The sequence below is a fragment of the Schistocerca cancellata genome, chromosome 10, assembly GCF_023864275.1.
Source record: "Schistocerca cancellata isolate TAMUIC-IGC-003103 chromosome 10, iqSchCanc2.1, whole genome shotgun sequence".
In the NCBI taxonomy this organism is placed as follows: Eukaryota; Metazoa; Arthropoda; class Insecta; order Orthoptera; family Acrididae; genus Schistocerca; species Schistocerca cancellata.
In genome coordinates, this window is record NC_064635.1 from 218,901,705 (window position 1) to 218,918,568 (window position 16,864).

A 16,864-nucleotide genomic window follows, 5' to 3' on the forward strand; every position below is an offset into this window, starting at 1 on the left:
TTCTTATCTCTTCACAGGTAAAAGGGAAGACAGACAAGATAGTTGGCATGGAGAGGAAGCTGAAAATGTTTCATTGTTCAGACCACATAAAAGATTTAGAGAAAGTCTCTGCATCAAATTCCCACAAATGGTCAAATGAAACTTTAAGATTTGCCATGAAGCTGAAATTTAAAGTGGTTTTAGATGTGAACCTTCATTCAGAAAATACAGACAGTAAAGTGCTGCTGGGGAGTCCACAGGGACAAGGTGGAGAAAGGGTAAAGCAGCTATGTGCACTTGGGAAGTTAGATGGGGGCAGGGGGGGGGGGGGGGTGCATTAGTGGAAAAGGGAGAAGTAAAAAGACTGGGTGCAACAGTGCAATGAAGGCTGCACGGTGCTGGAATGGGAACTGGGAAGGGGCTGGATGGCTGAGAACAGTGACAAATGAAGGTCGAGGCCAGGAGGGTTACAGGGACATACGATACACTGCAGGGGAAGTTCCCACCTGCGAAATTCAGAAAAGCTGGTGTTGGTGGGAAGGATCCAGATGGCAGGGGCTGTGAAGCAGTCATTGAAATGAAGGATGTCATGTCGGGCAGGGTGGTTCACTTGTTTCTTGGCCACAGTTTGTCAGTGGCCATTCGTGGGAACAGACAGCTCGTTGGTTGTCGTGGGTCTTGACCTGGATGCAACATCTATCTCCTACCACCACCTACCCCAGTCCGATCACAGACATTGCCTATCTTCGCTATATGGTGAGTGGCAACTTTCATTTTTGTAATATTGTTACATTCCATTCTGGATTTTCCATTGTTTAATTCAGGACTGTTGGATGCAGTCATCAGCTTTGACCAGCAACATAGGAAACATACAACAAATACCAGAAACAACATGGTGCCTATTAGCGTTTCCACATGATGCCTCTTTTGTCATGCGCAATTGCAGAGACATCAGAATAAAAGGGCATGCACAAAAATTTGTGGAACGAATGCGTGGGCGTTCTTGTGTTGGTTGCATTTATTGTGATGAAAAGGCAACAGAAAAAGGTAACTTTGTGTAAAGAAGTATATAAACAACAGAGGTACAAGAAATATAGTGATGACACCATATGGTCCGCAAATTTCAGGAGGAAGACATGATGAGATTTTAGATTTCCTACTTGGGAAATTGCAACGATAAGGCTGCCAATAAAATTTTGTTAGCTGGTAACTGGCCATCTATATGTAATAGTTTAAATTACTTATTCTTCATTTCAAAATGAAGCATTTCAATTCTATCAAATTTGTAACTTGTAATGTAGAATAATTGTAATTAATTATTCGATTGTTTTATATTCCTGTCCACTGTAGGAAGTGCCTAAGCTTGTAATTATGAGCATATTTTGTTCCTATATGGATATTAAAATTTTACCTGTTAGCATCTAGAAGTACTGTTCTCATGTACAATTATGACACATTCCATAACCATGCAGTTCTCTTGTATACTGGGCCAACGGAAGATGAATAAATATATAAATAAAAATAAAAGTTATTATTTCCGAAACTGAGAAATACTTAAGGGAAGTTCTTAGTCATTATGTGAAAGTTAATTAAATTTCAATTCATCATTTGTATTTAATCACAAAACATGATATGTAGATTAACATCCCCAAATTCTACAAAGTGGTAGTTTCATAGGCGCCAGAATCCACTAGAACAAAGGTTGTGTTTTTCAGTTTCATACTTTTTGAATCACCATTGTGCTTCATTTCTATTTTTTGTAGTTTGTAGAGGAGTTACACATACCTCATCACTTCTTCTGTTTAGATGTTGGGCTGCTCAGTTGTTGTGCTTTTGCTTCGCCATAGCATGAATATTCATCCACAGTTTTCATATAAACTTTTCATAAATTTATGGCTTATGCTTCTCTGATTTCCTAATTCAAAACTTACGCTATCTTATTCGCTACACAAATATAATTGGGGACTTTTTATATAATATGTGAGGCTCAGGGCAACAGATCTTGAACTTTTTTTTTTTTTTTTTTTCAGAAGCAGTATTCCATGCAAGTTTTTTCTCTGTCTGTAATCATCTATAAACTTAAGCATGCTTTCTTAGGAGTCAAGAGACATTATTGCACATAAATCACTTCATAGCATAACTTCAGCACACTACATAATCAAACACACAGGGTCCCCAGTTGCCTGTCATCTGCTTTTTTCGTAAAGATTCCCACCGGAGGCAGGTAGCAATGTGCCTTACACGCAGCTTCCACTTCCAGGAAATTACGCATGCAAAAATGCACGTGCATAGTTCTACTGTTGGAAATTTATGCGCTTGCACAAAGTTAAACACCAAAACAGGCATCTTGTGGATGCACCTGCATGTGATGTTGTTGATGTTTTTCTCAAACGGGCCAAGGTACAAGTCATCTGTCACATAATCAGGATTTTTTCTTTATCACATTAGTTGGCTTAGCCAACTCACAACCAAACTGTCACCTTCCAACCTAACCTAGACCTCGGACATAGCTACAATCAGTGTATCATCACAACCGGGGTTCTTTTCCTCCTTAATTTGTTGGCTTCACCAGCTAACAACAAAGATGTGAATATATGCAGCACAAGGTGATGTGACAACAGCCATTAACATTACATTACTGACCGAAACCAACTGGTACCGAACGTTGCTCTTTCTTGACCCCAGCCAGGGTCATATAGTAAATTACAGATCAAGTTATGTGGTTAGTAGCAATATTGACATGTGGGGCATTCTCAGAGTTCACCCTATTCAGAGTCAGATGAGATATAAAACTGATCAACTCTGTTTGATACCTCACTGTTTAGAAAATATCAGAAACTGTTTGCTGTCAAAGAAAATAATTTGAGTTGTAACACTGTTTCAGTTGAGTGTTTAGTTGACCTTCAAGGTCAATGTGGACCTTCAAGGTCAGTGTGGACCTCTTCTACTCCCCAGTTTGTCAGCAACGGGGAAATTAACTCATGTGACATCAAGGCACTCAAGTGAATTAAATATTTAAAAATTCTGTGTAGTTTGCCTGTTTTTCTGTGATATACTGAAATATTTTCTTTAATTAACAGTACTGTTCAGTTGTTATTTTGCTATAGGCGGGATGATGTAATAAGACCTTCATGTTAGTTTCACCCTAAAAGGTGATGTCATCTGCTTTTCCACTTCCTTGATATTTTAGATTTTGATGGAAAGGAGTATGATGAAAAGTAATGGGGAAGAGAACTGCTCTGTGTACACCACACTCTGTTCTAAAGCACTTTCACTTCCCATCTTGTATTTGTGCACTGCTCATGCATAAATGGGTAAAACTGTTTCATAGAGTATTGCATCAGTTGCACGAAGTCTGAGATTGTGACAAATAGAATCTACTAACTTATTGGTGTATAAAATTAGTAGAACAGTAATGGTCATATTACACATCCCTGGGGCACACAAAAAAAGGTTACCTCAGTGTTTGGGTTGGTGACTATCCTTCTACGATAACGTACTGCATTTTGCTTACAAAAAATTTTTCAAATTAACTGTATGCCTCTTTAGGCATCCCATGCCCCACACATTTTCTTTAGCACACGTCAGTGTGATAGCAAATAAAAAGCTTTTCAGAAGTTGAGTAGCACTGGACCAGTCAAATCACATCAATTCATTATACTTGAAATACTGTGTGTGAAGACCACAGGTTGTGTTTCATGTGGCTGGTGCTTTTAGGATCCATGCTGGTTTCCATACAAAATGCCATTTTGTACAGTACATATTATCTGTAGAAAACTCCTAGAATTAATGACGGAAAAACTGCCCCCATCGCTGTTGAGGTCAGTACTGGATTCGGCCTTTAGTGGTTCGGAAACTTGGTGTTGTTGTTATCTTTATTCTTCCAAGGATCATCTCAAAATGATATAGGAATTGTCAAGGTAGTGTACTAAAAATCACTAGTTCAAAATATGCAACGCACAGCATACATAATATGCTTTATATAGGACTGGCTCCTGTGAGGACTGTAGTCTTGATTAATGAACGATCTCAGCATTTGAGCTAGTGATGTAGGAAAACCAAAATCATGGTGGCCCCCAATATGAGATCAGTTTATTAACAGCTGCACTGCTCCATTTGTCTGGTCCCTATTATACAATGTTTTCTGATTTACAAAGAACTTGTTTCTGGTTACACATACTATAAAACACTGTTCTGTTCATCACCAAACACACTAAGGACACCCGTTGGAGACTCCAGGACTGTGAAGAAGCCTGTGCCTCTTGGAACAACTCCAGTCTGTTCGTAAAGCAGATTCCATACTCATGCATTTTTAGCTGTGATCCTCAGTCAATATGAAAAACTGGATCAGCAGTGATGAGAGATGCTGAGATCAGAAGAATAACAAGATATTTGTTGGGGATATGTAAACAATATATTTCATTTGCACATGTGTGTGCAGCAAAGTGTACTTCATGAAGTGTAATAGATCTCCATGATGTGTTTTGTATATTCTGTGACATCACCTTGACAACATACTGTAATTCGACATTCTGTGTAATTATGGATGTCAAAATATAGCTTGCCTTATTCTGCATTTTGATAGTCAGAATCTGGAAAGTGTTTGACACGGTGCCCCATTGCCGGCTGTTAACAAAGATATGAGCATATGGAATAAGATCACAGATAAGTGAGTGGCTCAGAGACTTCTTAAGTAATACAACCCAACATGTTGTTCTCTACACACACACATGATTTGGTGGACAGGGAGGGCAGCAATCTGTGGTTGTTTGCTGATGATGCTGTGGTGTATGGTAAGGTGTCAAAGTTGAGTGATTGTAGGAAGATGCAAGATGACTTAGACAAAATTCCCAGTTGACTTGATGAATGTCAAAATTTCCAGTTGACTTGATGAATGGCAGCAAGCTCTAAATGTGGCAAAATGTAAGTTAATGCAGATGAGTAGGAAGAACAAACCCGCAGTGCTCAGATACAGTATTGCTAGTGTCCTGCTTGACACAGTTGACTCATTTAAATATCTGGGCATAATGTTCCAAAGTGACATGAAGTGGAACAAGCATGTGAGAACTGTGGTAAGGAGGGTGAATGGTTGACTTTGGTTTGTTGGGACAATTTTAGGAAGAAATGGTTTACCTGTAAAGTAGACCGCATATAGGATGCTGGTGCGAGCTATTCTTGAATACTGCTCAAGAGTTTGGGATCTATACCAGGTCAGGTCGAAGGAAGACGTCGAAGCATTTCAGATAAGGGCTGCTAGATTTGTTACCAGTAGGTTTGAACAAAATGCTAGCATTACAAAGAAGCTTCGGGAACTCAAACGGGAATCCCTGGAGGGAAGGTCACATTCTATTTGAGAAACACTATTGAGAAAATTTAGAGAACTGGCATTTGAAGCTGACAGCCAAACAACTCTCACTGCCACCAACATACACTTCTCATAAGGTCCATGAAGATAAGATACAAGACGTCAGAACACGTACGAAGGCATACAGGCAGTCGTTTTTCCTGACTTTACTTGCGAGTGGGAAAGGAAAGGAAAAGACTATTACTGGTACAGGATATCCACTGTACAGTGGCTTGTGGAGCATCTGTGTACATGTAGATGTACTTGTACTTTATTTTTTTTTGCACTATTTCCAACAGGATATGGGCCCAGCTTGAAGTGAGTGCATTCTCTGAAATATAGAAGGAAAGAATCATCGGAATAATCCTGAAAGTATCTGTATTTAGTGAAAGCTATCGAGGCGAGCTGGTTGTAATTTAAGACTGCCTTTACTACCAGTAAAAGTAACAGTGAAAATGAGTACAGCACAAATACCACAAATAGATCGGCTTGTAGGTTGCGAGAACTATGTTACGTGGAAATCTGCTGTGGAAGCATACTTACATGTGGGCAATACATGAGACATAGCGACTGGTACACTTATGTTCACTAAGCAAAATAATGCATATAAGAACTGGAGAGCAAGCTCAAAGTTGACATTATTGATTGATCTGCTAAACTATATACACATAGAGACAGGTGTGATGGCAGAAGTTTGGGACACATTACGGAGGACGTTTGAAGATGGTTGCCTTACAAGAAAAGTCTGTTTAATCTGTGAACTTACAACCACTCGACTGGATAACTGCAAGAACATGGATGAGTATGTCAATGAGATAAATCCACATTGAAGACTAAAAAAAAAAGGGTCCGAGATTGTCAACGAATGGGTAGGCACATTATTGCTATCAGAACTGCCAGAAAGATGTGCACCCATTATTATGGGGTTAGGAAGCTCAGGCATACCAATCATGGGAAACAGTGTAAAAGTTAAGATCCTGTAGGATGTCAAAAGTATGGCAGTGGCCTTACTCTCGAGAAGCACTTTATTCTAAGAAGAAACCAGTCAAGTGCTAAAATTGTCAGAAGATGGGTCACATTACACCCCAATGTTACTGAAAAAGAAGAAGGAAAAGAAAGGTATGATGCAAATAGTCCAGAGAGCAGACCAGACAAGTAAGATGTGTCAATCTCCATTTGTTACTCTCTTGGAGAAATGAGTAACAGAGAACCAGAAATAAGATTCTGGAGCATTGATGCATATTATTGGAGACAAAACAGCTCTTTATGGTGATAGTAATAAAACACGTATAAGTATATCCACAGTGGATGGTTCCAAGTTACAGTGTGAGCTTGCTAGGAAAGTTTATCTTAAGATAACTGTAAATGGAGAACAAGAAAGTAAAAGATGTTGCAACTAACTTGTTATCTGTAAGTAAGATAGTCAAGAAGTGCAACAGAGTAACCTTAAATATAGGTTGAGCAAAATTAGTTAACCAATATGGAGAAATTATAGCTATGGCAACAAATGAAACGCGAATTTTCATGGCAACAAATGAAACGCGAATTTTCATGTTAGATACATCTTAAGATGTAGATGAAGATGTAAACCATTCTAAGTATTCTCCAAAAGTTTTCTTATGATGTAGAAATCTTGGGCACCTAAAAAGAAGAGGCATGTTATTATTAAAGGATATGGTGAAAGGGATGGCAGATTTCAGTAAAAGCAAGGATATTTGTAAATACGTATGCAAGGGGAAGACTAGATAACTCTTAAAGCCTAGTAAATACAGAAGCACAGATGTCTTGCAGTTAATGTTTGTGAGCTGATGGACTGTGAGTGTGTAGGAGGAAACCATTATTTTCTTATCTTTATAGATGAATATTCAATATCTAACCATGTTTATTAATTAGTTTTGCAGTATGGTAGAAAGAGAAACTGCAAAGAAGATTAAAATTATTAGATCTGATAATGGGACAAGAAGATAACCAATCCAAAATTAAAGAATGTTTGAAGGAAGTAGAAATTATACACCAAACCACCATCAGATGCAGTCTGTCCCAGAATGAAGTTGCAGAAAAAGCAAACAGGACTATTATTGTAAAACCAAGATGTATATTAACTGATATTGGTACTCACCATATAGCAGAGATGCTGATTCATACACAGCCACAACAAAAATACTGTCACAAAGTGAGCTTTCAGCTAACTAGGCCTTCATTGCAAATAGACATCACACACTTTCTGACAGTCTTTTAGTCTTTTTCTTGTGCCTGCCTGTGACTCAGAATCTCCACTATATGGTGAGTAGCAACTATCCTTTTCATAATATTGTCACATTCCATCCTGGATTTACCATTGTTTGATTTTAACTAATATTGGGTTATTTAAATGTGTTTTTGGCCCGAGGCAGTGTCGACAGCTGCCTATTTGATCAATCGATCACTTAGCAAAGAGGTATAAAAAAAGCTTGACATTTAGTTCAGTGGTCCAACCCACCTTTGAACAGCTGTTGAGGAATCGGCCCCATGCAACCCAGCAATTTGGTATATGTGCTAAAGGCTGTCTCAAGGATCTGGATCTCTCAGGCATCAAAATACACAGAGAGAGATGGAATGCGTTGCCGTCTTGGCATCTTCAGAGGGCCAAAGTGATTTTAAGCTTGACACAGTACAAGAAAACTTGGACTCGAGGTTTTGTTTTTACAGCTTTATTTTCATCTGTTTTAAGTATGTACCACACTTTTATCATTCTTTATACAGATGGAATCCAGCAGGAGAATCCTCTCAGTTGTTCTACTGTTTTCCCTGATAAGGTTTTTAAAGTGTGTCCTCCAGAACAATTTACAAATTATGATGCACAGTTATATGGCATTATGATGGCACTGGAGAGGATTCATAGACATCATCGTACAGGGTATCTTGTCTGCTCCAACTCTGTGTACTGCAAGCACTTCACCACTTGTATCCAGTAGACCCGCTCATTCAGCTCATCCACGACTCCTTACAGTGGCTCCAACACCATGGCAAGGAAGTGATCGTTTGCTGGATACCTGGCCACATTTGGATAGAGGGCAATGACATGGCTGACAAAGCCACCAAGGCAGCATGTTGGGATAGTGCTGTTCATTGGTGTCCCATCTCATTGCACGCCATCATCTCATTTTCTGAAAGATGCCTCGTGCATCAGTGGGAGACTGAATGGTTGCAGGTGACAGACAACAAACTGTGGTCACTCATATCAAGCACAAAGGCAGACTTCATGTCGGCCTCGCCACTGGAAGGAGATTCTGCTTACCCGGCTGTGCATCAGGATCTTTAACACATGGCTTCCTCCTCCGGCGGGAGGATCCACCACTCTGTGAAGTTTGTGGCGTGCTGCTTTCAGTTCAGCATATTGTGGCTATGTGTGTCCTATATACTGCTATTAGGGCAGCCCTCAGTCTGGAGGTCTGCCCACTATCCTTGCAGATACCGATACCAGTATTACACAGGTGGTAAAATTTTGTGAACTGTCAGACCTCATCCCTATATTGGTGGGGAAGGGCAGCAGACTTTGTAAACTGCTCTGCATGTTGGGACAGCCTTCATTCCCACCCATGAGATTTGCATGCCGACTATTCATCCACGCACTGATGACCTCGATGTCAAGCACCCCCTCAACCCAAATCATCATCATCATCATCAAAAATATAGCCTCAACCCAAATCATCATCATCATCATCAAAAATATAGTTCCCTACAAAATGTGAAGAGGGAAGAAGCAACTTAAAAGTTTTTGGGTGTGAGGCTATGGTACAGATCCTGTAACAACTGAGAGGAAAAGGGGACCCAAACTCTAAGAAATTGATTTTTGTAAGCTATTGTGCAGATTCAGAGGGTTACCAACTAATGAATCCTATGAATAAGAAGATACAGATTAGAAGAGATGTATTCCTTGAGGATAATAAAAATGACATAAAAGGGGATCATCAAGTGAGTACATTCACTTCATTAATGCCATCAAATTAAGAACTACTAATTTTGAAAAGAAGCAGAAAATGAAGAAGAGGAAGATGACAGTGAATGCAGATATACATTCTATGAAGATGATGATCTAGAGGATCAAGAAGAAATATTTTGAGATGTTCTTTTTATGTACGTAAACCTAAAGAATACCCTGGCTATGAAATATATGCAGCCCAACATTTAATGATGCACCTACAACAGTTGAAGAAGCTATGAGTGGTACAAATTCTCAATAATGGCAGGAAGCTATATTTTGTCATTAATTTCATTTCAGTTTCATCAAGTGCAAAAACATCTCTGCTCTGCTCTTGATTAAAATAACTGATAACTTTCACGATCAGCGATCTTATGAAACACATTGTGTTTGAACATACTTTGTAAATTTTGGCCCTACAAAACTAAGAACCAAGCAAAATGACTATTCCAGCATGCTAGGAGAAAATTTGTGGTTGATATTCTGATATCAGTCTGTGGATGACAACATGTTTTTCATAGTAATCATCAAATTTTCAGTCTGTAATAATAGATGACGTCATCTTTAATTACTGAGATGATATATAAGAAGTAGTGAATCAGCTGTGAGAAGGCTGGTTTAGGAACAGATTTTGTATATGAAACCTGTGCTACTTGAAGCAATAAATATATACTTGTAAAAAGTGAAACTTTGTGTCAAACTGACAAATGGAAATACCTTTTGGAATACCAAATCATTAGCCACCCTATGAGGACCTCAGGAAGTTTTAACAGTAGAGAAATAGTGTAGAGGTGATTCAATGAATCTGGTGCCATACACTTTGTAGCAAATTGCATAATAATCATGTACATATAGATGTAGGTGTGATCAGTGGCCCACAGGCAACTTAGCCAGCTCATCTGAAGATGAGACTTGGAGTCTCAATATAGATCATGGAATAAAAAAGTTATAAAACTGACCTTGCAGCCAGAGGCTATTTTATTTATAATTGCTGCTATACAACTCTTTGGGTTTAATAGGGTTTAGTCTAGACATATTTGTAAATTGCAAATTACAAATTTTACAAATAAATGGCTAAAATATCTTTTAAAAAATTGCAAAAATGGTTGCAGTGGATGGGGATCCAATTTAAGTGTGGAATTATGTTCTCTAGCATGCCAAAGTTGAACTACAAGAAGGTGCAGAAGTTAGTGTAGCTTGCATATATTGCAAACTGCTTGCAGGGCTTGTTTGAATAGGTGTAGACACGGTTACAAATCTTGAGAATAACTTTAAAGGATGTTGTCAACAATAGGATGGCAGATACCCATGAAGCTGGACTTTTTGGGTGTATGTGTCTCATTTAGCACCTTTTCCTTGAATTTTTTCAGATGGACATAAATCTCTAATTGCTTATAAATGTTCATAATGTATCATTCTTCATCATTTGAAGAATTACAAGGTAGTGTTCGATACTGTGCACTGCGTGACTCTCATGAAGTGAGCTGTGGAGATGGATTTATTTCCTGTTTTTTTTTTTTTTTTGGTAAGATTTATACTCTATCCGTACTTAAATTATGAATGTACAGTCCTTGTTTTTTTTTCATCTTCTATTATATACAGTATTTATATATCAGTCATATTTACAATTGTTTCAGAACCACTTGAAAATGGCGCAATACAAAGCCTGAATCTGGTAGTGGAATAATAAAGTTCTCAACAGCAACTGTAGCAGTTTTTCATTAATTGAACAAACAGATGGAGAAACTAATAATGCTCCTATAGCTGTTGTGATTACATGTTTGTGAAGTCTTAAGAGCAGCTCTTCCCATGTAGGATCTTCCTTTCATTAGCTAGACTAGCTGAATGCACTTACGGTTTCTGCAGCATGCATGCTGTTGCGGCTGGAGATTCGTTATCACTGCTAGTACTCAGTTGGATGATAACAGTGTACTGCACACAGTGAGAATCTCTTAGTCTTCTAACTGTGGGTGTTGCAAATATTTGGCTGTTTATTTTTTAAGATGTAACAATTTCTGAGGTTACAGTTAGGTTGGGACCGAACAGAACAGCTTAAATTGCTGTGGGTGATATGAGGCTGGGTAAGGGGAAAATAACTTCAATTAGGAGGCATAGGAAACTATAAACAAGCAATGGGATTGACTACTCACATCTAACTCATGATTCATTGTGGTCAGTCCTGCTATTCATAACAACACATGCAACACAGACACGGTAAGTGCAATTTTGCAGCTAGTTATCTCAACAGAATTGAAAATGCACAGCTTAAAAATAAGTACAGTCACCATATAATAATAACACAATGACTTTGATGCCATAGTTATCCCATCACAGGTAACTCATTTTATTGTACTTTGCCTTATGTCTCTTATTGATTTACAAAAATTGGGACAAAAAAATCCACTACAATAAATTATTTGTTACCATTAATAAAAAAAGGAATGTTTGGTATTTCACAACTGGTTTTTATGAAAGTTCCTTCTTATATTTTCTAAGATTTTAGTATTCTTATCATACTAAGTTAAATTAAATTCTAAGGCCAAACAATCAGTTCACCATAATCTTAGTAAACAGTTCAAGAATAAAATGAAACTACAAAAACTTGATTACTTAACTACAGGTTAGGTGTAAGTTCTTATTTCACAAATTTGTTGAAAGGCATAAACAGGTGTTGATGAAACAAACATTTAAGGAGAACACAAATGTTTGAATGTGTATTAAAAGTGTGCATTGCAGAATATTTTGTGAAAGTGGGCAGTACAGGAAATATGATATTCATGTTTTATTGCACATTGATTTAATGTGCATGTTGCTTAACATAAAAACAGATTTTTAAAAATTTGGCAACAACAAATATTACAGATTGTAAATGATAGGGCAGCTGCAACTGAACAACAGGATGTTTCAGTCTTTATTATTAATTGATTGCAATCAGATTTCCTTAGCAGATGTCATATCAAACAAAATTGGTTGTAGTATGTATAGAGTTTGAGTCATTACTCATTCGTTTTCCTTCTTTCATTTGGTAGTGATCTCTTTAACTAGCAGTAATTAATGAGTTTTCATAGTATGATGTTTATTCTTTCAGTTGCTGGGTCCTTATCTCTGGCTGTTATTGTGTTCTCATGTATGTTATCTGGAACTATGTTAAAACCCTGATATGCTGTCAACATTATTTTGATGTATTGTATTACCACTTTCACCACACAATTTCTTTTACCATGACAACTATGTATTCAACTTATGTAGTATATTCAGTATCTTATGACATCTTAGTAACAAACACTCTTGAGAATAATGTGCAGTCTCCAGTTCTCAGTTTGGTCATCATTACATTATGTAAAAAAAATAAAAAATAAAATAAAAACCTCTAGTTTTCCTCGACTGTAACAAAACAGTAAGCTCTGTACCATTGTATTGTATATATTTTCAGCTGTCACCATTCTCAGTACTGAATTAGGAACAACAGGTGCTATGGTACAGGCAATGACATTGGAGTAAATCACTGAGAATGTGAAGGGAAACAGAAGCGGCCTCTGTCATGACGTGTCGCTCACACTTGTGCTGTCCGTGTCATCAGGCATACTGTGCGGGAGGACTGCAGGAACCAGGCCCTCGCTAACTTCCCCTTCACTCAGGTCCTTCAGAGTCCCTGGAACAAAAGATTGAACACTTCTTGTAAGAGCTTCATTTACCTTTCAGCAACCATAAGACAAGACAACAAAGACTGAGTGAACAACAATATGCAATCATCAATTGTGAAGCCCTTGTTGTAGTCAAACTGTTAATTATATGAAGTCAATTTATGTTGTTGATAGAAATTTGCTTCTAAACTCACATTATAATTACATGAATTGCATTTCATATGATTATATGAAAAATGCATTAATTAATCTATGGAATCAAAACTGTGTATTGTTAATGAATAGAAAGCTTCATTATAAAATTGGTTTTGTATTAGTTCATTTATGTTTTATATTGAAAGTGTGGTCCGTAACTGAATAAAGTTCACCTATATAAAAAGTTCCTGACAGCCTATGGAATACACAAAAAATGATTTCAGTTAAAAAAAAATTATTTTCAACAAAATTACAATTATCTTTACAGTTAACTAGTTTCGACCCTCTGAAAATAGCCATTTAAGAAGTTCAACAGATAATTGTGAACGTGTCAGAAAATTAAAACTAAAAAATATTTTAACTATTTTAGCAGTCATAGATGACAGCAAATAATACATAAAAATGTCATACTTGGAAAACTGTTTTGACATTCAGTATATAAATGACATTTTTTGTGAAAAATACTGTTTTTTAACATTTTTCTGAACAAACTGTAGTGCTAGGCTATGACCTGTAACATCAGTTGTCAGTTGTCATATTTGATTAATATTTCAAGACATTTTTAATTCTAAGTGGAGGGATACATCATGGTGGGGACCTTAGTCGCAATATGATTTGTAAAAATAAAAATTAGTAATTTTTATAGTTCATTTAAAAAAACTATAAAAGTGAAAATAGTTGTTTTCGTATGAAAATGTTACTTAAAATGTTCTCAAATGTTGAAAAACTGGGAACTCTCTCTCTCTCTCTCTCTCTCTCTCTCTCTCTCTCTCTCTCTTTCTCTCTCTCTCTAACTCTCTCTGTGTGTTAGGTGCAGTTCCGTAACCTGAAGCTGAACTAACAATAAATGAGTACAATATAGAGGGATTACCAGTGTCTTATGGAAAGGAAAACCTAGAACCTTGTCATGAGTATTTGTAGTTTACATTTATCATTGTTCATGTCAGTATATCCATACAGCGTAGCTACCCACGGTTGCAGCATCTGCGGTGATGGGCAGTCAGTCTCCAAATATGCTGAGGGGCTCACTGAGGCCTCAGCAGACCAAAATTACCCTCCGTGCCCTGTCCAGAAGCAGATTTCCTGTGTGTCTCTCCCCAGTCACATGCCGTGCCCTACAAAGGAGTGCACCCCCCCCCCCCCCCAAGTCAGTGGTATTCCTGAGCCACCCAACCTATGCAATATCCTTGTCCATCCCGATTCCCTTCATACTCCCAGCCCCTTGCCCCATGGCTCATATCTTAAACCTAGACCTAAATGCAAGACCTGTAACCCTATATACATGCACTACCACCTAGTTTAGTCAAGTCACATGCGTTTCCTATCCCATAAGACACAGGAGCACCTTGAAAAAGCAACCATGTGGTCTATCAACTTAGCTGCAGCTACTGTGCAGTATTCTGCATGAACACAACCACAAACAAGCTATCTGTCTGCATGAATTTCCACCACCAAACTGTGGTTGAGAGACAGCTGATCCACCCAGTTGCCGAGCATACTGTACACGGTGTCCTTGTCTCGAATGACTGCTTCACAGCCTGGACTCATCCCACCACCACCAGCTTTTCTGAACTGGACAGGTGGGAACTGTCCTGGTGACGTATCCTCAGCCTGTCAGCCGACTCGCATTCCCACCTAGTATCAGCTATTCGTAGTCCCTGTCCGTGGACTCCATCATTCGCTACTTTGAGATTTCCATAGGACATCAGACGTAATTGTGCATCCACACAGAATGTGGTGGATCCATTGTCCATCGAGGCAAATCAATTACATTCCTTTCCTCCCTATCTCCTCCTTCAATTTACATAATATGTTTCACAGCTGCAGATTCCACACAGTGTCTGTTCTCTCAGACATGTCTGGAAGAACAGACACCGTGCTTTCGTACATCTATGCATGTGACCTGAACTGCCATTTACTTAACTGTAATGATGCCAAGTTGTTATCATACATAATATTATTAAAAAGATGTATATTGGTAGGGTTCCAAACGCTATTATTAAAAAGTATTGTGGAGTAATGTGTAGAAAGGTGCAGAGGATGATGAGCGAATAATTTGTGGTACAGTAATGAATAAATGAGTCTGATTGGGCAATCAATGTAGCATGCAAATAAAAAAGGGACAAATTCCTAAAAACTGATTGAGTGGTATGCCACAAAATGTGCATAGCACTTATACAAAAGCAGTATAAAAGTTGAGGATTGCTACACAAAAATGATATAGGTTTCTTACATTACTACATTTAAGAACAAAATGGTACAAAATTGGAGAGAAATGAAACGTTCTGTATGCAATGGTTTAACATAAATAATGATAAAAGTACCACGGTGCTCATTTTACCTCATTTCACAAGGTTCTTGTAAAACAACTTATTCTCTCTTTCACGTATGGAGTCATTTTAGCTAAGTTCCTTCTCTTATCTTCAGACAACCTAGATTCACAGTGTCGTGTTTCTAGCTGCAACTATTGGAGATCAAAAGGGTTCATGTTCCTTTAACTCGTCAATTGCATTAAGAGCTGACTGAACCTGCAGTACCCCCTATCCATTCAGCAGCCAGTCTGATCCACGGTGATTTTGAAATATGCGCAGTGGCGAAATTCATATGTCTTTCAGCAGTTGACGTTGTCATAAAAATCTGTTTCTTGGTCACTATGAATGGTGGTTTGTGTGTGTGTGTGTGTGTGTGTGTGTGTGTGTGTGTGTGTGTGTGTGTGTGTGTGTGTAGCTGCAGTGATATAAACTAAATCTTTTGGAACTTCACATACAGTTAGCCTCTTTCATTTCCCAATGTGAGCAATACCGTGACTGGAAGATATAAAAGTGTGTCCTTTCACCAAAAACATGTGTTCTGTTTCCATAAAATAACACTTTGCTGTTAGGTAAACCCAAAGAAATATCATTTTTGTTCTGTCCACAGAAGTTGTCAGTCCACATAATCAGTTTCTTTTTACAAGTAAGTCATGCTTTGTGCATGTAGGATGCAATTTCATTTTCACACCTGCCACATATGACCTCATGCCAGAGAAATGTGACAGGTTTGATTATCACCAACATGAATGTGAAAGCTGTGATCTGAGGGCTGCAATAAATAAAACTTTTCACTGTGCCTTAATGAAGGAAGTGAAATTGCTTTTTGTAAATCTGTTGCAGCTCTACACGCTTAGGCCCTTGACTCCTAATTGCATCAGATTTCACAGAATCCATAGCTCTCTTTGCTTTTTGGTGATGGAATTCTAGCTGGAGTTTATTGTCTTTATTACTGGGATCACACCTCAGTTTGGCCTTAAGAAGATTGCATGTAGAACATGTGTAAGTTGAACAAATGATGAAATTTTAGTTTAGAGAATTTGTCTTTAAAGACTTTTAACAATGTACGAAAAGATAGATTGCTACTTACTGTAAAGATGACACATTATGATGCACACAGGCACAATTAAAAACATTTACACAAAGCTTTCAGCCACAGCCTTCATCAGAAAAATAAAAACACTCACCATTCATACACACAACCAAGCACATCCCATGCACACATGACTACCAACTATGGCAGCTCGGGCCATCATGCTGCTATCATGCAAGGAAGGGATAGTAGTGTATGGGTGATGGGGAGGGGGGGGGGACACTGTCTGGCAGAGTGTGCAAAGGACTAGAATGTCAACAGGTGTAGCAGCAGGAGGTGGGAAAGATGGACAAGTGCACTGGCAGAGGGCAACAAACAAAGAGTGCGGGAGACGAGAAT

The 16,864-nt window shown here is 38.1% G+C and overlaps 1 protein-coding gene across 1 annotated transcript in view; it reads right to left on the reverse strand.

Annotated features, from left to right (window-relative positions):
• Nucleotides 1-11,605: 11,605 nt before the first annotated feature.
• LOC126106282 (serine/arginine repetitive matrix protein 1-like) overlaps nucleotides 11,606-16,864 on the reverse strand; it is a 195,088-nt gene continuing 189,829 nt past the window's right edge. Inside the window, exon 16 of the mRNA XM_049912503.1 lies at nucleotides 11,606-12,936. Coding sequence (XP_049768460.1) covers nucleotides 12,824-12,936 — 113 coding nt within the window. The 3' untranslated portion in view covers nucleotides 11,606-12,823. The remainder of the gene's footprint in view (nucleotides 12,937-16,864) is intronic.